At 51.8% G+C, this 26849-nt stretch overlaps 2 protein-coding genes across 3 annotated transcripts; one reads left to right on the top strand and one right to left on the bottom strand.

The window, feature by feature from the left end:
* Window positions 1-122: 122 nt before the first annotated feature.
* On the bottom strand, window positions 123-20111 carry LOC113957697 (myogenesis-regulating glycosidase-like). Its single transcript, XM_027665392.1, has 2 exons — window positions 17718-20111; window positions 123-133 (listed from the first exon to the last, which is right to left on the bottom strand). Exon 1 carries the CDS (start codon window positions 19810-19812, stop codon window positions 17722-17724), a length of 2091 nt encoding a protein of 696 aa, XP_027521193.1. The 5' UTR covers window positions 19813-20111; the 3' UTR covers window positions 123-133; window positions 17718-17721.
* On the top strand, window positions 1122-13755 carry MYORG (myogenesis regulating glycosidase (putative)). Of its 2 annotated transcripts, none has more exons than XM_027665394.1 (2): window positions 1122-1169; window positions 8358-13755. In XM_027665394.1, exon 2 carries the CDS (start codon window positions 8482-8484, stop codon window positions 10516-10518), a length of 2037 nt encoding a protein of 678 aa, XP_027521195.1. In that variant the 5' UTR covers window positions 1122-1169; window positions 8358-8481; the 3' UTR covers window positions 10519-13755. The 2 variants fall into 2 exon arrangements, with proteins under 2 accessions (XP_027521195.1, XP_027521194.1); XM_027665393.1 differs by lacking the exon at window positions 1122-1169 and adding an exon at window positions 3742-3952.
* Window positions 20112-26849: the final 6738 nt, after the last annotated feature.

Raw genomic sequence — 26849 nt, 5'->3', positions numbered from 1 at the left:
TTATCTCAGAGGCTTACTCTGTCCCATGGCACTCGTGAAGGACAAATATGGGCTTTCATTAAAACTGGCTTGCACCAGTTCCCCTCAGACCCTTTCCCACAGGTTGGGGAAGTTCCTGGTAAGGGGGAAGAAACTTCAGCAACTGCTGACTTGGTGGGCACTTTAAGAACCCTCAGGGTCTGGTACCTTGCCACCACACACAAGCTGGAGATCAAGAAAGCACACCAGGGAAAGCTCTCAGAGCATAGTAACACAGCCAAAAATAGAAGCAGTCACTGACACCCATGTTTGTCAGCTTCGTGCTGGGCTGCTGAGGACGTGCTTGCTTTTGGCAAGTTATCCAGGAAGAGCTGCCATCCATCTGGGATACTGAGCACGGACACAGGCTACATAAGGAGGGGGACTTGAAAGCAGCACATAATTAATGAAAGCATGAAATGCCCTTCTCTGACTATGATCTGAGAGCACAGTGCCAGGGGGCAACATCACGCAGGGCCCTCCAAGTGTGCTGCTGATTATAAACCCATAGCACTGCAGTCCTCACAGTGGGAGGGATGCTCCAGCACAGAGCCATCTGAGAACCCACATTCCAGTGGGGCAGCACAGCTGCCATGCTGTGCCCACACCAAGCAGCACCCCAATCCTTCCGGGGCAGGGAAAGCCCCATGAAAACCTCATCCCATGAAAGAGCATCCCGTGAAAAGCATGACCCGGCCCAAAAGCACTCATGCAAAGCCCATTCCAGCCCCAAAGCATCACATGAAGAGCCCATCCCAGCCCCAAAGCATCCCATTAAAACCCTGTCCTAGCCCCAAGGCATCCCATTAAAACCCTGTCCCGGCCCCGAAGTATCTCATGAAAACCCCCATCCTGACCCAAAAGCATCCTACCACAGCCCTGCCAGCGCCAAACCCCGAGCTTCCCCATCCCAGCCCCAGGGGTACCCGCATCCTCACGCGTCCCCCGCGCATCCCCAGCGGCTCCATCCCCCCGGAGCAGCCCCCCCCCCGGGGCCGAACTACATCTCCCATCGGGGAGCGCCGGTCCGGGGGCCGGTCCGGGGCGGGAGCCGGGGCGGGGCGGGGAGCGCCCAACCCCGGAACACCGCGCTCAGCCCCGCACCCGGAGCCCCCCGGCCCCGCAGACCCTCCCATGGCCCCGCGCCCCCGGTGAGTCCGCGGGTCCCGGGCCTGCCCCCGGGGCGGGTGTGGGGGGCGCAGCCCCAGCACGGGGGGTGTGAGGTGGAGGCGGGCGAGGGGTCCCCCTCCCGCAGACCTCAGGCTGCCGGCGGGAGTGGGGATGGCTCGGGAAGGCCCGCGGGGAGCGGAGTGAAGGTGGAGAGCTTCGCCCTGACATTAGGGTGCGAGCCTTTGACCTAAGGGTGCGAGCCTTTGGCATCCCGCCGTGCAGGGACCGCTCGAGTTCTGTCATGAGTGGGAGTCTGCCCGCCCGGAGGAGATGAACGGAGCTGGGAGACACGTCCCCAGCTCCAGTCGCCGAGTGCAGCTTCAGCTTTTGCCGCTGGATAGATGCTTGGTAGTGAAAACTTTGCAGATGGGTGTACGCAGCGAATTGTGCCATTTGCTGGGTTGGGTTTGGAGTGGTTTTTGGGACAGCTCCGCCATCACTGGCCATGGCAAGGAGCAGCCAAAGAGTGTTGGAAAGCACAAATGCTACTCCCTCTTTCCCCCTCCCTTACTGCCTTGGGATACTCATGATGCACAGCCAGATGGACAGTGAGGTCTGGGAGTTTGTGTCTGTATGACTGGATCTGCACATGGAGCATGCAAGGGAGCCCTTAATGACGACTGCATTTGGCCCAAGGTTGTCCTGTCTCATTGACTTTTGGATACAGATGCAAATTCAGGGACCTGAGTCACCAGCCCAGCTCTATTAGCCATCCACAGCTCTCTGGAACTGCCCAGTGCCTGGAGTTTCATGGTGACTCAATGGCTGGAAAATCACCCGGGCCATGCCAGAGGGATGTGCTTATGTTTCCATTTCTCTCCCATATCGAGTTGTAGCGCTTGGGTGTTGGGGTGAGCTCAGGTTTCAGCCTGCTTCAGCATCTGGAATGCTGAGCACTTCCAAAGTGCTGAATCAGCTCTTTTAAGAATCTGGGGGGGCAAAACAGGGCACCAGGTCCTGCTGTGGGGTGGTTTGTCTTGGAGGAGGGAGATGAGTAGGAAATGACATTAACACCCGCTTTGGGGAGAGGCTGTTGGAGTGATCTGGTGTTTGATGGCACACATCGTGTACCAGACGGAACTGGGCTGAGGGACCAACAGACAGCGGCAAAGACACCGAAATCTTGATGGCTGTGAATCTTATATGGTACACGTGACGAATGAAATAAACTAATAGTAAACTGATGACTCATGTGGAGGTTTCAATGCCTGGCTGCTGGGCCACGTCCTTACCTGGTGCTGCTCCTTGGTGGGAGTGATGAAATTATTGTAGTTATCACTCTCATTTATTTTGGAGGAGTGATTTATATCATCCTGGCATGCAGGCAGGTGGAACCTCTTGCATTTGGTGTTTTGCGTTTGCTGCTGTTGGGCACGAGAGCTGATGGCCCCTTAGGTGCCAAGAAGCTGGCTGCTGGGCTCTAGGCTACCCCATGGACTGCAACTTTGGAGCCAGGCTGCCTCCAGCTCCCCCAGGGCCTGTAGGACTTCTCCAAGGTGGACAGAGAGATGTCCTTGAAAGCCCTGGAGCTTTCTCTCCCTTATGTCAAATGCACTTTGATACAAGTGGACCAGGACGCCTCACTTTGTTTTAAAGTCTCCACAGATCTTTGAGGCTCAGGTAAATTCAGGTGCTGTGATGTGCCTCCAGGCAAGGGAAGGCAAGAGCCTCTGGTCATGGTTTAGTCATGAGATGTCAGCACCAGAAGAGGTATGCACAGTTAAAGTGAAAAAACAGCTTATTAAACTTCATCTTCCTAATTAACACAGGCTGAAGAACAAAGAAAGATAATGTTTTAAAGGGGGAATTATCAGGGGTGTTAAATATTAAGTCATCTGCTGCCAGAATTGGTTCCCAGTGGCTATTTTGTATTCATGGTCAGACACTGGATGAGGTGTCTAAATGGATTTGGAGCATCACTTCACACTGGAAGCTTTAAAGGACAAAACTGGGTTGTAAAGTCACGATTCCTACAGTATAGGTGAAATTATTTAAGGCTGGGCAGAGCTAATACCACAGCTTCAAATCTCCTGCCTCCTCTTACAGACGGAGTGAGGTCCTGGCAGCATGTCTGCACTTTCCAGATGAGCTCTGTATTGACGTGGCCCCCTTGGATTCGGGGTTTATCCTCTGGGTGCCCAGTGCTGTTTAATCCTGGCTTACAAACCAGCCGGCAGCAGTGGGACTGCTTGTTTCTTATGGCTCGAGGCAGCCTCATTATCCTACAGGATCACGACACTGCTTAAAATCGCAGGATTTGGGGGGGGGAAAGGGGGGAAGAAAAACCACCCCAAACCGTGTGTTGGGTTGTTTTTTGTTTTGTTTTGTTTTGTTTTTTGCTTTCTGATTCTGGAGCTCCTGTGAGTGCAGGAGGGAATGAGCTTTCGCCGGCCCTTCTCGCCCACCCGGCAGGGAGGGGAGATGCCAGCCCGGATCCCGGGACTCCGGGAGTGTGTGCCCGTGTGCCCCGGCAGTGCCTGCGGCAGCTCCCCTTAGCCGGGCGCCGCTTCCCTGGCACACCCTGGCCAGAGGGTTGGCTGCTCCCGCATCCGTCACAGTGCCTGAGAGAACACGCCGGTGACGTGCTGGTCCCCTCCTCCTGCTCGTGGACGCGGAGCAGCCGGCTCGGAGCCCCGAGACGCGATGGAGAGGACAAAGCTGCCGGGGAGGCGGAGGTGTAGCGATGCTCGGTTTTCATGTGCTTAAAAAGGCATCTGTGGTGGAGCCAGGCGGCAGGCAGGGATCCCCGGGAAGCAGTGCATAGGTAAGTACCCGAGGCACCGTGCCCGTGGCGGGATGAGCTGCCTCCTGGCTGCGCCTGTCCGTATCCAGCAGTCGGGTGCTGTGGGGAATTTGCGACAGCCCCAGCAGCGAGAGTCTGTCACTTTGCAGGAGGGGCAGGCAACCCCCTCCCAACAGCCTCTCCCTGAGCCCCTCAGACCAGGCAGGCTGTCGATCCCTGCTCTGACCACAGCGGGGACGGTGAAGGTGAGGGTCCCCGTCGCTATCCCTGCTAGGGCAGAGTCGCTGCCCTGACTCAGGGGTCGGGGGTCTGTGCCACCCCAAGGTGGCTTAAGCATTGCAGGGATAAACCCAGAGCCCTGGGGGGATCTACTGTGGTATTTGGGAGGATCCACAGGACTCGGGAGGGAATCGGTGCCTCTGATCCATGTGGAGTCAGGGTGTGTGGGGAGCAGCCCTGTGTTCCATGAAGGGGTTTTTACCAGGTGCCCCCACCTGTCCCACCTACAGCACCAAGCAGGTGGAACAGTGATTTCACCATAGTTGACCCCACAAAGCCCTTCAGAGAACTCCCGTGCTCTGCTGCAGACCCCTCCAAGGGAAATTAAACCCTCAGGAAGGGTTTGCTTGTCCTCCATCTCAGGTGTGCAAAGTCTCTTTGTCAGGGCTGGTTCCCCACAGGAGATTCCAGACTGGGCACGTGGACGTGTTTTTGCTCCCACAGCTTTTTTGCAGAGAAGAAATTTCTCTCTTAATTTGCTATGCTGATTCCCTTCTCTTGTATGGGGTTGGAGGTGCCTCCTGCTGAAAGCTGCAGCGTTTCTGTGCTGTTTCCTTAGCTCGACTCCTGCCAATATGCTTGGGGAGGAGGCAGTAGCACCTTGCAGCGTAGGCAAGGGCTCCCTGGCATCCGGGCGTGGGAAATGGGTGTGTGTCCCCAGCACAAGCTTGGCCCCCAGCATGGTTCAGACCTGACCCTTTCAGGGCAGTAGAGACCAGTTGTATGTTATTGACCCTCTTTAAATGAATGTCCTAATTGCAAAGTGGCTGGGGTTAGTGGTGCTGTGGGTCTCGCAGCCCGTGGTTAGCGGCGGTGTTGGTAAAAATAGAAGCGGTCAAAAAATGGATTTTTATTTTTACTCCATAAAGTGTGTCCTGCTCAGATGTTTTGCTTTCATCTTGGGTTGAGGCAAGAGGGCTCACTGCTTCCACAGAACACAAAGAAAAAGCTTTGTTTTGGGTCAGCTGGGAAGCTCCAGCACAGCAAGCTGCAAACATGCTGTTTGACTTTGACACTCTCCCTCCCCATTTTCTTTTTCTTTTGATTGTTGTTGGTTTGGTTTGTTTTGGTTTGTTGTTTTTTTTTTTTTTTTGAGGAGTTAAAGGTCACCACAATGTCATCTTGGAGCAAAATAACAAGTTAGCATTCCAAAAAAAAATGTTGAAACACACAGTTCATGAGCAGGCACCTCTGCAGGCTGCAGCTCGCGAGTGAGAGGTAGAAGGCATCCCTGGGGAGCCTGGGAGACTTAGCTCTCACCTGGGATGGAACCATATCTCCCACTGGAGAACATGCATTTTGTTAACAAGGCAAAAAAAATACAGGGACTGCACAGGCACAGAGCAGGATTGGGTTTGGAGGCCTTTCTGTCCCATCAGTGTGCTGGGTGATGCCCGAAAACATAGTTCCAAGTGTCTTTGTTGGAGCAGTCTCCAAGCAGGCAATGTCCATCAGCCCATGGGGTTTGATCCTGGCCCAGCCACAGCTACCAGAGCAGCATTAAATCCACCAGCTCAATCACCCAGCCTTCACATCCCTCTGAGGCAGATCAGTGTCCAAGGGACACAACAGGCTGCAAAATCTTTCTTAAAATAACACATTTATTTCTCTACTGACAGTGGCAGTGATGACTCCCTCATGTATGCCATGAGCTCCAGCCCATGGGGGGTAAAAGAAGGAAACAGCCTAAAAATAGAGCAGCTTGGAAGTAGTTCATAAATAATAAACCAGCCTCCTGAAAGGCAGATAAAAATCCAGAAACTACCTAAAGCCTTGGGTGCTGCTGTCAGTTTTACATGGAATGAGGAGGTGGCTGTCGCCACAGTGGCAGTATCAAACATTTCTTGGGCTTAAAACCCTAAGTGAGAGTTGGAAAGAAAACACCATTTCCTCCTCTTTTTTGTACAGAAAATGTGAAAACTTAAAAAAAATTACTTTCCCAAATAATTTGCAAGTCCTGCTTGATGGAGGCTGCATTTTATGTTTTTCCCCCCTGAGTTTTGCAGTCCCCAGGTAAGGCAGGACTGAGACAGAAGTGACAGGTATTTGCATCTCTCTCTCTCTGGCATCCCAGAAATTCCCAGTGCTGAGAGGGAGGGACCTTTTTTGGGCTCAGCATACCCATTTGTATTTCCAGAAGCATCCTGCCACTTGCGGCTTTGCTCAGCTGTGCTGGTTTTGGCCAAGATCCTTCTGCAAACCTTCCTCCCTGCCATCCCTGGTAAAGCCCTGTGCTGCTTCTGGTTCATCCTGAAGCAAAGCAAGAGCTGGGAGAGGAGATGAAAGTTTATCCCAAACACAGCCTCTTCCCACCACCAGCTTCTCCCTGCCTTTATTGCCCAATTTTTGCTGGGCTCAGCTGGCCTTGCATCACATGTGCTGGTGGGTGAGAGTCCCACTGCCCTCCTGGGGGTAGGATCCATCGCTGAGTGACACAGTTGGAATGGCAGGAGCTGTCCCCATCCTGTGGGGAGTTAGGGCTCCGTGGGAGTTGGCCATGGGACAAGTCGTTTAACTAAACCTATCGCCTGTTCAGGCTAATCGCTTCCTAATGCCTCTGTAATCCCATTTAAAGCAACTGGCAGTCTAGAAAGTTACTGGCTCCCAGGGGAAGGTTAAAATGACCTGTCTGGCTACACAAAAAGTTCCCCCAACTGCAAGGTCTAGTTCAGTACACGCTTCAAGATGATTAGAAAACACGGAATGTTTTCTTTAGCCTGTGCACAGATGCTGCTGTGGGTTTACACATGGGCATGCCTGTAGTGGAGCAACATGGCTTAGGTGGTGCTCAGGAACCCTTTCTGCTTCTCTTTGCCTTTTCTGGGGAGAAAGGTCTGTTTGAGGCGCAGAGTGTTCTAGCTTGTCACGCCTGTGGCAGGGAGAGGGTTCTGTATTTCACTTTGGATCTTTTCCTTCCTTTTTGTTAAGAAAGAAACCAACCCCTTTAGAGGGAGCCTCTGCAACCAGTTTCATCTGTGCCCCAGAAGAGGGCTTTTGCCCTCTGATTTTCCCACAGCTGGCAGGTTTCCAGCCCCAAAGCCTGGGGAGGAGGCAGCGTGCCGTGTTTGCTGGCACCGGGCAGGTACCGGCCAGCTGTTCTGCAGCTCTGCAGCTCCTTCCCCCTTCCCCTGCTCCTCCTGCAGCTGTGTTTGCTTCTCATTCTCCCGTGTCCTTACTTTACTTTTTCCCCTGGATCCCGGGCGTTATGCTTGGCGGAGCCCAGCCAGACCATGGCCAAGGAAAAGCCATTAGGCTCTTGGCACAGTCCGCTTCCCCGGGGCCACGCAGGGGAGAGAGAGCTGGAGCTGAAACACAGCCTGGAGCCTTACTGCACAGAGGAAGAGCTCGTTGGAGGTCCTGCACTGCTCACTCCCAGCAAAGTTAGCTTTTCTCCTACGCAGAGCCCTTGTAGAGGTCTGAGCACGTGGCAGAGCCAGCTGCTCTCATCTGGCTGGGAGCTGCTGGTGAGGTACCTCCCACAGCCACACTTTGCTGCTTATTGGACCCCCTACATGCCCCCCAAAACCAGCCATGAGCAACTGGTACCCCAGCCCTGTTTGGCTCTCTGGGAGCTGTGGAGAAGCATGGATTTTCCCACCTTCACTGCAAAACATCACCCAGCTAGAGCAGCTGGGACATGCTGGGGACATTCTGGGGACAGGAAGTGGATGGTGCTGCAGATGAGTTGAATTAAATCTGCCAGGGAGGCAATTTGATTAAAATTAGGAGAGGCTGCCTGGAATTCATTACATGGTGTCTTTTATGGCTCTTAGTTATCCCCGTCTCTTAAAGACACTGTCAGTGGGCTGATCTGGCTCCTGCTCAGCTTCCTTCTACTCCCTCCCAGCCTCCACTCCTGCCTCACTGAAAGGCTCCCAACAAGAAAAGAACATTAATTATGGCAATGATTTGGTCCTTGTTGCCCTGGGGTTGTTCTCGGCGTGGGGCCCAGGCTGTTTTCCACATGTGTTGTCTTGCCTGGGGTAATAGGAGATGGTGTCTGGTACTCGGCGTACAGCACCTGGCACGTCACAGTTGGGCAATGGGGGGCTGGGGGAGCTGCTCGGATTGAGAGAGCAAATGGATGACACGCTGTCCCTTGATTCAGAGGTTTTTCTGACACTATTTATATACTCTTCTTTTGCAGAGATGAGTGTTCTGGGAGTCGGTGGAAGTGGGAACTCTCCTAACAGTCCCTTTTTCCTCTGCTGAGAGACCCTGACTTGCTTCCTTCCCACTCCTCTGCAAAAAGCTGTAGAGAAAACAGCACCATGTACACCTTCCTGCCTGAGAACTTTACACCTGTGAAGCAGAAGCCCTCCAAGGAGCTGAGGCCCATGCTTGGGGCCATCTTGCTGGGCCTCATGCTGTTCATCGCTGCGGTGGTGGCCTGGTGCTACTACACGGTGTCCCTGCGGAAGGCAGAGCGGCTCAAGACGGAGCTGATGGACCTGCGGGCAGACGGCTTCGTCATCAGGAACCAGCACGGGGAGGTGGTGTTCCGGCTGGCCTTCCGCTCGGGCAGCCTGGACCTGGAGTCGTGCTCCAAGGAGGGCGAGATCCTGAGCTGCACGCGGTCGAACCGGGGGCCGCTCAACTTCTTCATCCAGACGGTGAAGCCCAAGGACACGGTGATGTGCTACCGTGTGCGCTGGGAGGAGCTGGCGGCCGGCCTGGCGGTGGAGCACACCATGTTCTGGGAGGATGCCCACTGGTACGGGGGCTCGGAGATGAGCACCCAGCACTGGCCCATCCGCCTGGCCGGTTACCAGGAGCCCGTGCCCTATGTGACCAGCGACGTCTACTCCTTCCGCGACAGCTTTGGCGGCATCCTGGAGCGCTACTGGCTCTCCTCCAAGGCGGCGGCCATCAAGATCAACGACTCCGTGCCCTTCCACCTGGGCTTCAACGCCACTGAGCGCGCCCTCTTCTTCCAGGCCCGCTACAAGGACTCACCCTACAAGCCCCTGCCGGGGCAGCCGCCCTTTCCCGAGCTCAGCTACCGTGTCTGCGTGGGCTCCGACATCACCTCCATCCACAAGTACATGGTGCGCAGGTACTTCAACAAGCCCTCGAAGATCCCCGCTGAGAACGCCTTCCGATACCCCATCTGGTCCACCTGGGCACTCTACAAGAACGACATCGACCAGGATAAACTCTTGCGATTTGCTGAAAAGATCAAGAAGTACCGTTTTAATTGCAGCCACATAGAGATCGATGACATGTACACCCAAGCCTATGGGGACTTTGATTTTGACCCTGTCAAGTTCCCCAATGTGACGGAGACATTTGCAAAACTGAGGGAAGATGGGTTTAAGGTCACTCTGTGGACTCACCCTTTCATAAACTACAATTCCTCCAATTTTGGTGTGGGGATTGAGCGTCAGCTGTTCATCAAGGAGCCGTCAGGGCGGCTGCCAGCCATGGTGGAGTGGTGGAATGGCATTGGGGCCATCCTGGACTTCACCAACCCAGCAGCCCGGGACTGGTTCCAGAGCCACCTGCGCCAGCTCCGGCACAAGTACGGCATCTCGTCCTTCAAGTTTGATGCGGGCGAGACCAGCTACCTGCCCAAGCAGTTCAGCACCTTCCGGCCGCTCTCGGACCCCAGCATCTGGTCCCGGCGCTACACAGAGATGGCCATCCCCTTCTACGAGCTGGCCGAGGTGCGAGTGGGCTACCAGTCCCAGAACATCTCCTGCTTCTTTCGCATCATCGACCGTGACTCTGTCTGGGGCTACGAGCTCGGCCTCAAGTCCCTCATCCCCACGGTGCTCACTATCAGCATGCTGGGGTACCCCTTCATATCTGCCGACATGATCGGAGGAAATTTTTTCCCCAATAAGACAAATGGGGCGGTGGAGATCCCCGACCGGGAGCTGTACGTGCGATGGCTGGAGCTGTCGGCCTTCATGCCCTCCATGCAGTTCTCCATCCCGCCCTGGCTCTACGACAGGGAGGTGGTGGAGATCGCCCAGAAGTTCACGGAGCTCCACGAGTCGCTGGTGGCCCCGCTGCTGCTGGAGCTGGCCGGGGAGGTCACCGACACGGGCGACCCCATCATCCGTCCCATCTGGTGGATCTCGCCCCGCGACGAGGCCACTCACAGGATCGACTCCCAGTTCCTCATCGGGGACACCCTCATGGTGGCACCTGTCCTGGAGATGGGCAAGCAGGAGCGGGATGTCTACCTGCCGGCGGGCAAGTGGCGCAGCTACAAGGGGGAGCTGTTTGAGAAGACCCCAGTGCTGCTCACTGACTATCCCGTTGACCTGGACGAAGTTGCCTATTTCCTCTGGGTGTCCTAACAGGCTTCTTCCACAGCTTTGGAATAACCATGCCTTACCTAGGACTTTCTAACAGATAATAATTCTAATTGCACATTTCATTTGAGACTGGGGTGGAGGAGGGGAATTATATAGACTTCACTGTTCTTGGGGATAATTTTTTTTTTTTATTTGGGGATTGATCTTGGTTTTTTTAATTTGGGTCAGTTGGGAAACTCTGATTGGATAACAGTAGGCAGCAAATTTCTCTGTATAAGTTAGTAAGAAGTTGTCAGTCTGTCTGCAGACACTTAGTAAACCCAATACCTTTTCAGTTCCCAAGGATTTCAAGATGTGGAGGTTGGTTAGTGCCAGTGGTGGTGTTTCTAGTTCTGTGGGAGCACCTGGCAGTGGGTATAAGGGTGTATAGTGTGAGAGGGTTGCTGCAGCACAGCCTGCCATAAGTTTTAAATTATGGCACATATATTCAAAAGGATATTTTTAAAAGCAGAAAGCAAAATAGATATATAGTTATATAGATATATATATATACACACATATTTTTTTACCCCTTTTGTCTAGCATGGCACTGGACTTACAGTTGCCCTGTGCTCCTGCTTTCCTGACTACCAAGCAGGCCAGGTTACTCGATGTGTTTTAATTTTATGGGCTGCTTATTGCCTGCTGGGACAGCTGCATCCCACCTCTTTGCCCATTTGACACCCTGTACAAGGCTCTTGCCTTTGTATTTTGCCCTGGGCATCAACACTGCCTTTCCTAGAGCGGCGCTGCCCATACCAGCGCGTCCCATTAGTCTTTTTTAAACATTTATGAAACCGCTTTGTTACGTGATTATCCTGCTGATGCCATCCTTTTTGGGTTTTTAAGGACAGATGAGGTTTGTTGCTGGCAGAAGGACTGCCTGGAGCAAAGCCGCTCTCAAGCGCTAAGTGTGGCGCGTCCCCAGGAACAGCCGGTTCCCGCGAGCAGCACGTGTCTGGGATTGGCGGGGAGGTTTGCTGCTAGCCGGCTTGCCCGTGGGTGGAAAACACCGGCTTTCTGGATTGATGGGTCTGTGCCAGCGGGTGTTCTCACTGCGCCCACGGAAACGTTCTCATCTGAGGTGAAATTAAACCAATACCCGCCTCAGGTCGCGGTTAGAGGTGATGACTTGGGTGAGGGTTTTTCTGAGTCAGCCCTCTTCTCTCTCTGGGAGAGTCCTAAGAATCCTAAGAGTCTTCCTCAGGCAGCTGGAGGTGGGATTGCTGTCTGAGGCTTCTGGAGGGGACACGGGCTGAGGTGATCCTGCACCCAAAGTCCCCTGCAGCTGCAGAGATGACTCTATCACAGATTCCCCATTTGCTTTTATACAGAAAGATGCATTTACAGAGACTCAAGACAGAGCAAGCAGGATTGAAGTCTGGCAGCCTTCCTCCCTAAGGCAGGACATTCCCGGCTGTGCCCTGGTTTGGGAACTCGTGTCAGCCCCTGAATTTTTAATGAGCTTCCGCAGAAGCAATTGAACTGCAATGGCTGGGAAGGATTGGGGCACCAGCCAAGGACAGCTCAGTATCCTTGGGGCTTCTCCTAGGATTGTATCTGGGCTGAGCATGGGCCCAGCATGAGTCTGCCACTGAGGGAGATGGTTCATGTTTTGGTTAGGGTTGAGTACCAGTGAGGATCTTTCTCAAAGTACGTCTCCTACCACTGGGCTTTACAGGAGGCAGAAAAAGAGATGCACTAAACCTGGCGGTTGTGGTGGAATCCAGGAGGAGAAATTTAGGTGTTAGGGGCAAAATCTGAATCTAGTTTTATAGTTAGGAAGGGAGGAAGTCTGGTTTGAAGGACTCTTTGGAATATCCCTTAAGATCTGAATCTGCCCTGCATAATTTGGTGTTTCAGCCTCAAAATGAGATGTAAGGGGAGCCTTATAGGTCCTTGCCCAGCTGGAGCACAAGTATGTTCCAAAGCCTGTTTCTCAGGCTTGTAATTCTGAAGCACTCAAGCTTGTTCCTCACCACCAGTGCAAAGAATGATTACAGCACCAGTTACAGATTCCTTCTGGCAAGGAGTTAATTCTGGAATCTCAGCATCATTCATCAGGGAACTAGCAGGACTTGGGCCTTGCTTGGAGGGTGGAGGTGAAGGTAATGATCTCCTGGAGATGAGTCTGGCCAAAGCCTACAGGGAGGACAGGGTGTGGAGAGACCTCCAGAAATTCATAAAGGTCATGCCTTGATAGGCTCCAGCTCTTCCCTTTCAACCTGAAATACTTGTCGTCCCTTGGTGTGGGAGTCATTAGGTAGAGGAGATGTTGCTGCACAGCTCAGCTGCCAATGCAGAAGTGGGATCCTTGGCATATGACTTCATGGGAAGGGTCCCAGGAGATATTGCATGTCTTCTCTTCCCCTGTTTCTGTGCCACTCACCACATCCCTCACTAGTAAAGGATGAGACTGTATGAAGAGAAACACAGAGTTCCTCTTAGCATCCCTCTGCTATTAAAATGATGGGAGCAGCCAGATGAGTGCCTTCAATCTCCTTTCAGTGGTTTCGGGCACTGTCAGGGAGGTCAGGGAGGAAATTCTCCATTAAACACACTGTCTTCTTTCCCCTCCCCTCAAAAGAAAGGCTTTTATTAACAAAGTTTTAATTTTCTCTTTATTTAACTCTATCATAAATGGGTAAGATTATACAGTACCCTTTTTTTTCTAAATGCTGTATGGCTATTCAGGACTCCAGCAAGAGGAAGGATAAAGCTGCTGAGAGGATGTAAGGGCTGGTGTTGGGGATAGACTCAGCAGTGCTGCCTTAAGGTGTCTCAGGCTTCTAGGTGCCCTTTCCATCCAACTTTTTACCAAAACCACTACTTCTAACACTATGCTGTAGCACTGCAGGACTTGAGGATCTCTCGGACCTCGTAGACCACAAGCTCTGCAAAGACACCTTGAGAACTGCCAGTGGGGGGATTTCTCTGATTTACACCATGAGTCACTGGCCAAAGCAGGAATCAGCTTGTCTCAGCAATGGAAAAGCCCCAAAACAGGTTTGGGAGTTGGATTCAGCCTTTCCACACGCGATGCTCATGTGATGGAAGTTTGAAGCTTGCACTGTTGTGTATTGGGTTTCCTGGGTGCTTGTGTTTGCACATGCTGTCCTACGTCAGACTGTAATGCTGGTGGGTCTGTTTTTAACCACTTTTGTAATTCTTAATTGGTATGCACTGTAACATGAATCACCCTGATTGAGATAAAATTTTGGAAAACAAAAAGAAGTTTAACTATGTTTATCTTGACCAAGTTGCTTCAGCTGGTGGTTCAGGGGTATCTGGGGCTTTTTTTACCCTTATTGTCACTGAAATCACAGTTGAAATTTTGTTGTTTTAATTAAAGCTGGCAGCCTGCAGCTTTGGTGTATGTTTTAAAAGGAGCTGGCAGTGTAAACACTGTCGTGTTTGCAGTGGTGGCAGACAATCCCACTGGATCAAGGATTGCCCTCCCTTAGGTCCTGACAGCAAGGAAAATAGCTGTGCCTTAGGGGTGGCCTGGAAAAGACCATGTCCAGGCAAACCCCGGTGTTGTGTCAACCCTGGGGGTGGGGCCCATACTGTCGTGCCCCTGTTTTTACTGACATCCACCCAAATAGGGCTAATCAACACTGACTCTGGGAGGTTTACTAGTCCACGCTGTTCTCAGAGAACATATACTTTGGGACTGTTTGCAGGAAATGAAGAAGAGGAGCCTGCCCTCAGCTCCCCTCGGGCACTCCAGAAGGTCCTTCTGGGCCCTGGCTGTCCCCGCTGCCCAGGATTCCCTTTTCCAGATGGCACTGACAGCAAGGACGGGGATGGAGTAGATATTTGTGGCTGTGAAAGTCCGAAGAATGGAGCGTGTGAAGCTCATTTAAGAGCCTGCCTTGCCCCACACCATTCCCTTTTGCCCCACATAATGTTTTTCCTTCCCTTTCCATTGTTAACTGCGCAAACCACAGCTGCCTTGTGCCATCAGGCATCAGTAGCCCTGGCCAACACATTCAGCATGGCTTAAGAAATGAGAGGAACTTCAGTTCACTCCTTTTGCAATAAAAGACATTTTCCCAATGCTGTTCCTTTGACTTCTTCCTTGGATGCGAGTGGCATCCATGCACTTGGCTGATGATTACATGGAGGGTGAAGCTGGCCCTGCTGAAGACCTTGGCAACTTGCAGCAGTAACACCCTTGCAGCAGATCTTCAGTAATGCAGAGGTCCTCCTTGGAATCAGTGCTTTAGGTTTAGGTTTGGTTTGCATCCTCCCAAAAGCTGGTGCTGTGTGTAGAGAGGGTGTCTGAGGCTCGTCGGGGATATGGGGACAGAAAGTGGGGACAGCTGTGTGCTGCATCCCAGCTAAAGTGGCAGTGCTTGAAAACACATCCACAGCTGTGTGTTGCACAGGGGGGAGCACTTATGGCAAAGTCAAAACACCACTGAGGCTAAAGCAAAAGCCCAGTTCATAACTGGATTTCAAGGAGGTGCCTATGGTGACAGCAGAGCAGTGGGTGCTGACCTATGAGATCCTAGCTGTGAGCATGTCCATGCTGCTTAACATAACAGCTTTTATTAAAAGTAAGAAAAAAACAACACACAGGCAGACCCCAGGGCTAGGGAGGACCGTGGTAAAAGGAGAAACTGACGGCAGCAGAGACCTTTAGGGCATGTGGCCAGGCTGGCAGCTCAGGAAAAAAACAACTCCTCAGTCTCAGCTCCTCCCGAGCCTGGCGGGAGCTGCCAGCCTATAGATGCCTTGTGCCAGGAGAGTCAAAAAGATGGTCTGGGCTGATGCAACATCCCAGAGGCCAAGTAGAGAAAACCAGAGATTTTTATTTATTTTATTATGTTGCCAGGAGGGCTAGGTGGTTTTTATCTCAGTGATCATCAAAGATTAATGGCAATAAACTGCCTCTGCCAAAAAATAGGCAAACTGGGGTGAGCCGTGTGCTGGGGCAGAGTCCCATGTCACCAGCACCTCCAGCAAAGAGCTCTTGCTCAGCACTGGGAGTGCAAAAAATCAATCAGGACTGAAGCTTAGCAAGGCAAACAAGATGTTCTTCTGTCAGCACATAGCCCTGGTGCTGCAGGAGGGTGTTGAGAGGTGGCTGTGGTGCCACCTGCTCGCAGGATGCTTCCAGCACCCATCCCCCATGGCTCCCTGTGGCTTGGGTGGGCAGCAGGGAAAAGCACTGGGGGAAAGATTGGAAAGGGATGGGGGTGGCATTTTCGCAGCCGTGGTACCAGGCATCTCATGTCATCCCCAGAGTCTGCAGAAAGTCTCAGTGATGCCTATTTTTTCCACCCAGTCTGTGATGCAGGTGGGTGGCAGAGCTGTGTGTGCATACAGAACACACTGATTACACAGGCAGAGTTGCAGTATGAGGGGGCTGGAGTCTGGCTCTCCCACCTCTCCTCAGCATCGAGGGCATCAGCTTTGCAGAAAGCTTTTTTTTTTTTAGTGCAGCAACAACAGCCAGAGGAATTTTGCTGGGCCCCTCCAGGACCCTCTGCTTCCCCTAAACTCATATGTCAGGGACTCCTTGGGGCTTCAAAGCAGCAACAGAGAAGCATTCAGAAACACTTTCTCAACCTCGGGGGAGATGCGTTCCTTGGAAACTACTGTCCTGGAGTAGAAGAAAGCCTATGGTAAGGATTCAGAGATATCCTGTTAACTCTGAACACACTGGCAGACTGAGCAATGCCTTCCCTTTCAGTTCCCTGGATTAAAGTGGGGTTGTCCCTCCACTCAGCCACACCAGCGACAGCATTACTGCAGCTTCAGCTGCTTTCAGGAGCATCTAGAAGATGTTCTGGCTCATCCAATTTGGCATTGCTCTTGTGCCACTGTGCCCATGCAGAGTCCTCTTGGTACAACGGACCCCCTGATGGGTAACAGGAGTCTGAGCCAGTTTTGAGGCTGCTTCACCTGGACACCAAACCAGCCCTGGAATGAATGCGATGTTCTCCAGCCCCTGTTTACCTTTTGTATGGATCAGCTCTAGGACAAACCCCTAAAGAAGGGAGCTTTCTCCTGTCCTGGGGCCACACAAGAGCTTTACCTCCCAGTTACCTACAAGCAGTGTGCTGGGGTCAGCAAAGGGATCTGTCTCTCATTTTGGGAAGGCACATTGCATCCCAGAGACTCTTGGGCATATTGCATCCCAGAAACTCTTGGGCTCTCCCAAACTGCTCAGACGTGTCACCTTTAAGCTTCTGTTTGCTTAAAAACAGCAGGGAAGGTTGGACCAAGAGTGGAGAGCATTTCACAGACAACCTGCCTACCACAAGCCTTCAGGAGCTGCTGACACACCTTCACTCAGGAGAAATCATCTGTGTGGGCAGAATACCGGCTCATGGACAGGGATGTCCATTAGAACAGGGTGGGAGAATATTTTCAATGGGAAAACTGAGGCAGCAGGGCACTCAGGCTGGTTTGTTAATTGTCTGAACTCTCTGAGGAGGCCAAGTTCTCCCCTGGGACCTGACAGATTGTACCCTTTGGCTCTAAACATGGTCCCAAAACACACATGGATCCTATCAAGTCTAAATCCTGACTTGGTACTATGTATTAATCTTTACTATCATGAGATTTCACCACATTTACAGGCTTACCTGAATCCACACCATGGACATGATTTTCAATAATTCATGAAAGGGGGAAAACAGTTGCCACAGAATACAGCAAATGCTGCAGCTTTCTTCTCCTTGCTCAGATAGCCAGCGGAAGTGTAAACTCCTCTTCACGCCTGCATCAGCTCCCATCTGTTGTGCAGGCTGCAGTTTGGGTGCCTTCCTCTTCAGGATAACCACAGACTGCTTTTTGTAAAACAAAGTAATTTGCTGCAGCTGCCTCCTTCACTAAGCACATGAAATTTTAAATACCTCAGGGGATCAGCTGTGCAACTGGGTAACAAAGGAGTCCATGTAATTTCCTTTATAAACAAGAAGCGTGCATGGCATTTCTTGGTGGGAAAAGATTATGAGCAGAGACTGTGTTTCTATACATTGCACTTGTCACACTGCAATAACAAAGACACTCATCCAATATATATTAATTAGTTATGGAGCACCACTTGCTCCATAAAAAAACAGAAGTCTCAGTGTTTTCTTCAAATTACATAATGAAGTGTTTCTACGTAAAAAACTATACCAATTCACAGGTCATTAAAGCTGTTGGTTAATTAATCACTGAGTCCATTGCACACTGATGAGGACCATGTTAGGACACCCAGAGGAAATAGGCAACTTCGTCCAGGTCAACGGGATAGTCAGTGAGCAGCACTGGGGTCTTCTCAAACAGCTCCCCCTTGTAGCTGCGCCACTTGCCCGCCGGCAGGTAGACATCCCGCTCCTGCTTGCCCATCTCCAGGACAGGTGCCACCATGAGGGTGTCCCCGATGAGGAACTGGGAGTCGATCCTGTGAGTGGCCTCGTCGCGGGGCGAGATCCACCAGATGGGACGGATGATGGGGTCGCCCGTGTCGGTGACCTCCCCGGCCAGCTCCAGCAGCAGCGGGGCCACCAGCGACTCGTGGAGCTCCGTGAACTTCTGGGCGATCTCCACCACCTCCCTGTCGTAGAGCCAGGGCGGGATGGAGAACTGCATGGAGGGCATGAAGGCCGACAGCTCCAGCCATCGCACGTACAGCTCCCGGTCGGGGATCTCCACTGCCCCCTCTGTCTTGTTGGGGAGGAAGTTCCCTCCAATCATATCTGGCAGCACAAATGGGTACCCCAGCATGCTGATAGTGAGCACCGTGGGGATGAGGGACTTGAGGCCGAGCTCGTAGCCCCAGACGGAGTCACGGTCGATGATGCGAAAGAAGCAGGAGATGTTCTGGGACTGGTAGCCCACCCGCACCTCGGCCAGCTCGTAGAAGGGGATGGCCATCTCTGTGTAGCGCCGGGACCAGATGCTGGGGTCCGAGAGTGGCCGGAATGTGCTGAACTGCTTGGGCAGGTAGCTGGTCTCGCCCGCATCAAACTTGAAGGACGAGATGCCGTACTTGTGCCGGAGCTGGCGCAGGTGGCTCTGGAACCAGTCCCGGGCTGCTGGGTTGGTGAAGTCCAGGATGGCCCCAATGCCATTCCACCACTCCACCATGGCTGGCAGCCGCCCTGACGGCTCCTTGATGAACAGCTGACGCTCAATCCCCACACCAAAATTGGAGGAATCTGTGTGTATAAAGGGATGGATCCACAGAGTGACCTTAAACCCATCTTCCCTCAGTTTTGCAAACATCTCCGTCACATTGGGGAACTTGACAGGGTCAAAATCAAAGTCCCCATAGGCTTGGGTGTACATGTCATCGATCTCTATGTGGCTGCAATTAAAACGGTACTTCCTGATGCTTTTTGCAAACTGCAGAATTTTATCCTGGTTTATATCTTTCTTGTAGAGTGCCCAGGTGGACCAGATGGGGTATCGGAAGGCGTTCTCAGCGGGGATCTTGGAGGGCTTGTTGAAGTACCTGCGCACCATGTACTTGTGGATGGAGGTGATGTCGGAGCCCACGCAGACACGGTAGCTGAGCTCGGGGAAGGGCGGCTGCCCCGGCAGGGGCTTGTAGGGCGAGTCCTTGTAGCGGGCCTGGAAGAAGAGGGCGCGCTCGGTGGCGTTGAAGCCCAGGTGGAAGGGCACGGAGTCGTTGATCTTGATGGCCGCCGCCTTGGAGGAGAGCCAGTAGCGCTCCAGGATGCCGCCAAAGCTGTCGCGGAAGGAGTAGACGTCGCTGGTCACGTAGGGCACGGGCTCCTGGTAACCGGCCAGGCGGATGGGCCAGTGCTGGGTGCTCATCTCCGAGCCCCCGTACCAGTGGGCGTCCTCCCAGAACATGGTGTGCTCCACCGCCAGGCCGGCCGCCAGCTCCTCCCAGCGCACACGGTAGCACATCACCGTGTCCTTGGGCTTCACCGTCTGGATGAAGAAGTTGAGCGGCCCCCGGCTCGACCGCGTGCAGCTCAGGATCTCACCCTCCTTGGAGCACGACTCCAGGTCCAGGCTGCCCGAGCGGAAGACCAGCCGGAACACCACCTCCCCGTGCTGGTTCCTGATGACGAAGCCGTCTGCCCGCAGGTCCATCAGCTCCGTCTTGAGCCGCTCCGCCTTCCGCAGGGACACCGTGTAGTAGCACCAGGGCACCACCGCGGCGATGAACAGCATGAGGCCCAGCAAGATGGCCCCAAGCATGGGCCTCAGCTCCTTGGAGGGCTTCTGCTTCACAGGTATGTCATTTTCAGGCCTTTCTTTGGCAGCACCCTTTGGAGCATTTCCATGTTTTCCCAGGCGGTGAGTAACCCGACTGTCCATGACTGCTTTGCAGAAACTTGGCTGCTGAATTCTTTTACTCGAACTGGTGGACAGAAAATCCCAGATGCTGCAGGCAGGTGTTCACAGCCTCCTTTCCAAAGCTTGGCCACTCATATCTGCAATGTTATTTCATGAAACAAAGGGCTATAAACACCAAGAAACCAAATTAAATCTTGCTGAGGGCCGCAGCTCCTCCGCTCTGTCTGCAGCCCTGTGGCTCTGGCTCACTTTGCTCTCCAGTGGCAGCCTGTTCACTGGCAGCTGGGCTGATCTTTTTTTGGAGCAGATCTGTGCCAGGATTCCCATGACCCTCTCTTGGCTGCAACCTCGCTGTATCCCACAGAGCAAGGATGAAGGGATGAAAGTCAGACCAGAGCCTGGAGGCGAGTGGGGCCAAGGGAAGTGCCTGGTACCTGAGCATACAGACTAGACTTCACAAGCTGATCTGTTTTTACATTAATTATAAGCCCTGCTGGATTTCCCCTCCTATCCACAACTTCTCTGCTTCAGACAGAGAAATGCTGTGCTGAGGTCTCCAGCTTCACCTGCTATTCCCCACCACCCTCTGGGGATGCAGCTGGTGAGTGATATTTTATCTCCCTGCACTTTGTTCCTTTCCTGAGCTGCATGGAGATGTGGGTTTGTGGGGATATGTTTTTCTGGGGCAGCTGGGCAGAGCCTGCCATGTTACCTGTCTCAGAGCCATCACCCCAGGACAGCCCCTCTTACCCTGGCAGGGGCAAAAGAGGATGTTTCCCTACATATGTATCTCTGTTTTTTATTGTAATTCAGTTGTCCTAATTTATTATAATTCTGTAGTTCCTGGGCTTATGCCAGGCAAGACACTACAGTGCAATAGGGATGGAAGATATTTTGGAACAGAGCTTGAGGACAGGTTAAATTGAAGTTGTTGCAAGGCCAGGACTATATTAAAACCTTGTTTTGTTGTGATATGCACAGAAGGTGACACATGTTCCAGCTGTATCAAGCATCACCAAGCCAGCCTGTGCTGCACAGCTGAGTATCCACTGGCAACAAAAACACAGGCAGAGGAAACTGAGGCTGGAGGCTCAAGGCAACACACTCTGTGCAGCTGGGCTCACAGCTTCCCTGGCCCCATCCTGGGATCTGTGTGATCTACCAGGATGCAAATTTGCAGGAGCAGCCTATATGGAAAGGTGAGAAAAGAGCCAGCTTGCTTATCCGAGCTGTGCCCAGCAATACGTGCTGGGTGTATTTACCTGTGTCACCATGACATCAGTATCTAAGTATACAGAGATGATAAGCCACCCAGAGAGCCATTAACAATGCCAGAGGTCACCACCTTTGGGGTCGATCAGAGCAGATCCTCAACTGCCCAACTTAGCTGCCTGGCTGATTTTTGTAATGCATTCTTGGGGTGAGTGAGGCTTTGCTGAGAAAAAGAGCTGGAGTGGACAAAAAGTATTCCCAGGCAAGTCCTGGCTGGCGTAGGGAAGTGAGAGAAGGGAGGTTACTGCTGCCCCAAAAAAATGGTGATCCAGGACAGGGGTGGGTTTGGAGAGCAGGCTGGGTTTGGAGAGCAGGCTGGGTTACATGTACTTGGGGCACTCTGGCAGCTCCAAAGTTCTCAGACCCGGCAGCCTCCCCAGTGCTGGCCTGGCTCCTGACATGGCTATGAATCCAGCTCAGGTGGTTTACACTGAAACCCTTGTGTTTTGGCAAAAGAACCTTTTCACTTTGAAGAGATTTTTATATGCTGTGTCGGTCCTCAGTTGCCGACCTTGGAGCTTTCCTCCCCTTCTTCCTTCCTCCTTTCTCCCTCCCAATCAGCCTTGAGACAGAAGTCTCCTCTGAAATGAGCTGCACCATTTTCCAAGGTGAAAAAAACAAGGAACAGAAAGATAGGCTATCCCCTTTCCCTTTTTTTTTTTTTTTGTTAATATTAAACAACACATAAAAAACCCCAAAAACACAGGGACATCATTACTCAAAAATCCCTATAAGAGTAAAGGACATGAAGAAAGTTTCCAGGCTTTCTATGTAGTGATTTCACTCCCCGATACTTGCTTTAAATGTCTCGATTTCCCCAGGAGCAGAAGACCAGTGGCAAAAAAGTGGAATATGAGGGAGCCAGGACTCCTGAGCCAAGCTGTCCTGTCCCCAGGGTCTTTTGGGTTTTCCTAATTCCTGTTATGTCGTGGAATGCCAAGTTGGTATTCCAGCCCTGCCCCTCACAGAGAAGAGGTGAGATGTGGGTGGTCAGAGGGGAGTGCAGGCACTGGCACATCTGGAGGCAGCACAGCATGAAGCTGGGATTCCCAGGATAGATCGCACCAGGCAAAAGGAATTTCTGAAGCTGCCCTTCCATCCTTCAGGACTTACGGCTCATGAGATTCTTAAACATCTGCAGACCTAGCTGGCAGCCTGACTGCTGCCCAGGGGGGGATGAGAGGGACTCTTGACAAGGGGTGCACAGAGGTGACCCAGAGCCCAGACCCAGCCTTACCCTTGCTCTGTTCATGGGGTTACGGCATCACAGTGTTCCTGACCTGTGACTATTTAACTGGTCCTTGCAAAGCCTCTCTGTTCCAGTGAGTACTTTATTAACCCACACAGAGTGCAAGTGCTTCCAAGCAAGGATGGCACAAATGCTCCAGTAGTGCCCTGAAAGCCAGGTGTCCCAGGGATACAGGCACTGTTGTGTTATATTTAGGCTGGTTGATCGGGTGCTAATCTGGTATGGATCTGGCACTGTTGGTCCTCCAGGCTGAAAGAAGCCAGGATTCCTCACCCCAAGGATCTAAGCATGCACAGATTAAACATTGACATATCCAGTGCCATGACATGCAGAAAATGAGCCAGGACTTTAGACTCTCTTACAGGTAAACAGAAGCTTCAAGAGTTTCAAAGAGATGAAACACGTCAGCTAGCTTGAAGGGCAGCTACACACCTAAATCCCTCAGTGCACCTTCCCCCAGTCTCCTTCCTCTAGACCAAATCTGTCCCCAGCAAACTCTGTGATCTCTTGGCATATGTAGCAGAAGGCCTCAGTTCAGGTTCCAGCTGTGTGATGCCCAAATCCTCAGATTTTCACCAATCCAAGATGTTTACCTGCCTGCTGGTGCAGGGAGACCATCACTCATCGGGGAACCCATCAGGAGACAATTCTTTTTTTAAATAAAGGGATAGTTTTCTATATTGAAATTCTTTTCTTTAGAGGTTATCAGACAGTTAGCAGTCACTCTCGGGGTGCTCAAAGGGAGCATATACAATGTATTATAGCAGAAAGCACCATAGATAGCTAAACATAATAAGTCATAAACAAACTATTGCCCTGTCAAACTCTGCAAGAACTGATTAATCATTTACCAAGCCCTTTTAGAATGTTTAAAATGAACCTTTTTAACAGAAAACACACACAAAGTAGAATGCAATTCCCATCAGCTCTCATTTCTCACAGAAGCCTGGCAAACATGTGTGTCATATGGGGGATTTATCACTAAAAGGGGCATGGGGGAGGTTTGCTCACCATTTTTCCTGTGCATATAGATGACGTGAGAAAAGAGGTGTCTGCTATCACTGCAGCCAAGGAGGGAGAGCCAGGGTTATCTTATGAGCTGCCACAGATTAGCTACAAAGCCAACAAGGCTTAACACGAGGTGGAAGTGGCTGGGGGATGGATGCAGAGGGTGAGGTGACATTGCCAAGGACACTCTGCACTCTGTGGTGCACGCAAGGGCAACTAGCACCCCTCCCACCAGCAGCCAGCACTTATGGAGCAACACAAGGAGGTGGAGAGGAAGGACATAGTCAGAATCCCTCTCTTGGAGTGGTGCAGGACCCTGCTCCACCAGGAAATATTGTCCTGAAGGGACAATACCACCCACAGTGCTGAGTGCACCACTCACCCCAGCTCTGGGCTTTTTGCAATTCCTGACAGCTCCAGCGAGGGTGATGACTGACCTCATCACCTCGACTGCTGGCCCATGGGGATCTCCCCAGATCCTTAGGCTGAAACAGGAATTTGTTTTATATTAACCCCATATCAGCAGCAGAGTCTGACCTGCTGGGGGGCTTGTGGCTGTATCCTGCAGGGATGCACCAGCGACATGGAGGGACCCCCACCAGCTCACACTCACCAGACCGCTCTGAGCAGGCCTATTTCTGGAAGCCATCCTGATTTGAGGGGCTCTGCTGTGCTCCCCATGGCTCCTGATGCCTGGAGGGTTTTTAGCTCACCTCAGCGTGAAGGTGGCCGCACAGACTCTGCTCGCTTCTGCCTGTACAAGGTGCTGCTGCAAAGCTGATTACCCTGTGCAAGCCTGACAGTGCCATAAGCCCCCCGGAGTCTCACAAATCCAGCTCAGGTCTAGAGCAAAAATATTACCTGAGTTTTTTCCATATCCAGAGAACTCCAGTTCCTCAACACTAGGAAAGAAATAGAGTTTACTGCACAGATCTTTCATTCCTCATTGCTACAGGAGCAGGCAGTGGAAGATCCACTCCTGTCCTCTTATACGAACAAACTCCTCCTTCCAAAGACAGTAGAAAAAAACATTGCCAAATCAACTTTTTCCCTATTTCAGAGCTCTCTCTGACTCCTGAGCCTGCACGCAGCGTCCAAGTGCTGCTGCTAGTGGCCGCGGCATCCCGCTGCATGCTGAGCGCCGCTTTGCCGACATCCTTGGGAAGGAGCTCCATCTGCTGAGCCGGTGGCTCAGGCTGAGTCCCAGAGACCATTGCCAGACTTGTCCTGGGGCTGTGGGGTGGCAGGTCATCAGGCATTCCTGCGGTAGCACTGAGATCATCAGACCCTCTTGTATCAGGATCAGCGCTCGTGAGAAGCTCCTGGGAATTTTTGAGGTGCCTTCCCCCTGATGGAGAAACAAACTGAGCAGAGAGCGATAAGCAAAGTGCAGGTGAGGGGAGAAAAAGTCCTTTTGTGCAATCCTGTGAGCAGACTGGGAGAAAGTGGAAATACAGGAAAAGGAGGAATAAAAGGGTGCTGTCATCTCAGTCTTCTTTGAATGAAGTCAGTGAGCTGAGCTCATGTCAGGTGAAGGAAGAAGCCAGGAAGTGACCTGGGTTTCAGTTGGGCTTTCTCCCACCTAGATCCAGGCTCAGCTGGAGGCTCTGCTTGGAGAGGGAGCTCCTGGGAGCTGCCTGCAATAGCAGAGAGATGAAGAGACTCAGCTCTTGAAGGGGAACTGCTCTTGGTCACTGTTTTCTTGTGACAATGAACCAAAGACTCACCATGAGGGCAGGACCAGTTAGGTCCTTGAGGGACGCTTCATGCTCTGCATGGGTTAAGCCAACAGCCTGGCAGAGTGAGGGGTCCTGGACAATTCATCTCATGCCTGTCCCTGTGGGACTTCTTGTGGCACTGATGACACTTAGTGAGAGATAAGGCTCTCAGGCAGACTGAGCACATGTGCTCTGGGATCCCCATGGTCTCAGCCTGCTGCTCACATGGGACCAGGAGCAAGGACACATCTAACCCAGGCATCTCTGGAGCTGTTGCTTTATCCCAAACCAGCTCCACTTCCCAGCCATGGGAGAATTTTGGTATGTAAAAATACCTTTTTCCTTCTGCATCCCTTCTTGGAGGTACAGGATCTTTACTTTTCATAAACATTTGATGGCAAGTGCTTCTCTGTGAACAAAGGTTTTACTGCAGAGAAAACTTGCAATAGGCCAGAGAGCTGAAAAGAAAGCTAATGAGCATTTGCACCTTGCCTGAAGGACATTACCCAGGGAGAGAGGAAGATTTCACTCCTAAAATACCAAACAAACAGGGAGCCCCTCAGAACCCCAGTCCTTCTCACCCTGCAGACCCAGTGCAAGTTTTGCCGTTTCTGTTCTGGGATGACAATAAGGGTACAGGATTGAGCTCAGATTTTAAGCTGCTTGCTGGTGTCCCCAGTGTCATAAAGCACCTTGCTGGCTCCAAGACTGAAGTCAAAACCTAACAGATGGCCATGCTGTTCCTGAGCACCCCGAAAGTTTTAAGCTGGCGAAATGTTCGTCTCTGCTTGCTCCCCAAGCTGCTGCGTGCTGAAAAGCATTGCCTCTCCCAGACCAGACAGGGCTGCATTTGAGTGTCTGGTGAGTGACCCCTGTGTCTGAAGATGTGGTGGTTAGTACCATGCCACCATCAGGAGATGATGTTTCACTTGATGGTCACTTCACTCTGATTAAATTCACCATGAGCTGCAAAACGATGAGAAAAAGCAATGCACCCACCAAACTGATGATGGAGACAAGAACAAGGCTGTTCCATGGGACTTAGTTGGCAAGGACTAACTGACATGGAAATTACGTGACTGAGAGCCAGCAATTACAGGACTATCCTGCTCCACGTGGGAGAGGCCACAGCTGGAAAATAGTTTGCTGTCTCCTAGGGACAGCCCAGGAAAGGCTGTGGAAACTATTTGAAGAAAGCTTCCCTATGCAAGGCTGCACCATGCCATAAGCAAGGCAGTGCACTGGGGAAGAATGGGCTCTAAGGCTACAGAGCAATTGCATATGCAAATACTTTCTTGCATTTAAAAGAAATAAAGCCAAAATCGTGTCCTGAAACCCTAAAAATCTCAGTGTCTGATGTTCAGCTGATTCCTTTCAGTCTGTGCTGACAGAAAGACTGATCACTTTTCTCCAGGGCTTATATAGGGCATTGGTTTCTGGTTTGGGGTCTCCTCAATCTGGTGTCAGAGGTTTGTTCAGTAGCAGCCTGAACATCCTGCATCTCATTAAGGGATTGCCAAAGCCATAAAAAAAGATTTGCCATTGGATCCCTCAGAAGTTCGTAGCTGGACCAATGGTAATATCTTCATTAGTGACACAGAAGATAAGATGAAGACTTTTCCTTCCATTCCTTTCTTTCCTTAGGGCAAGGAAGTGAGTATGGTTTAATAGCAAGTTAACCTCTGTTAACCTGCTTTAAATAACCTCTCGGTTATTTGAAGCAAGACGATATCCTTCAAAAAGCTCAAATCACACTCTGGAGAAGAAAACCCCCTGGATTTCCTGAAGGTTTTGCACAGAATTTAAAAGAC

This window comes from Corapipo altera, unplaced genomic scaffold, assembly GCF_003945725.1.
Source record: "Corapipo altera isolate COAL_440 unplaced genomic scaffold, ASM394572v1 61045, whole genome shotgun sequence".
NCBI lineage: Eukaryota > Metazoa > Chordata > Aves > Passeriformes > Pipridae > Corapipo > Corapipo altera.
Note: the sequence above shows the minus strand (reverse complement) of the source record. Positions and strands in the feature narration are given on the sequence as shown.

What these genes read in the sequence shown, in the direction of transcription:
- MYORG (XM_027665394.1), top strand. Translation starts at nt 8,482, where the DNA reads ATGTACACCTTCCTGCCTGAGAACTTTACACCTGTGAAGCAGAAGCCC.
- LOC113957697 (XM_027665392.1), bottom strand. Translation starts at nt 19,812, where the DNA reads ATGGACAGTCGGGTTACTCACCGCCTGGGAAAACATGGAAATGCTCCA.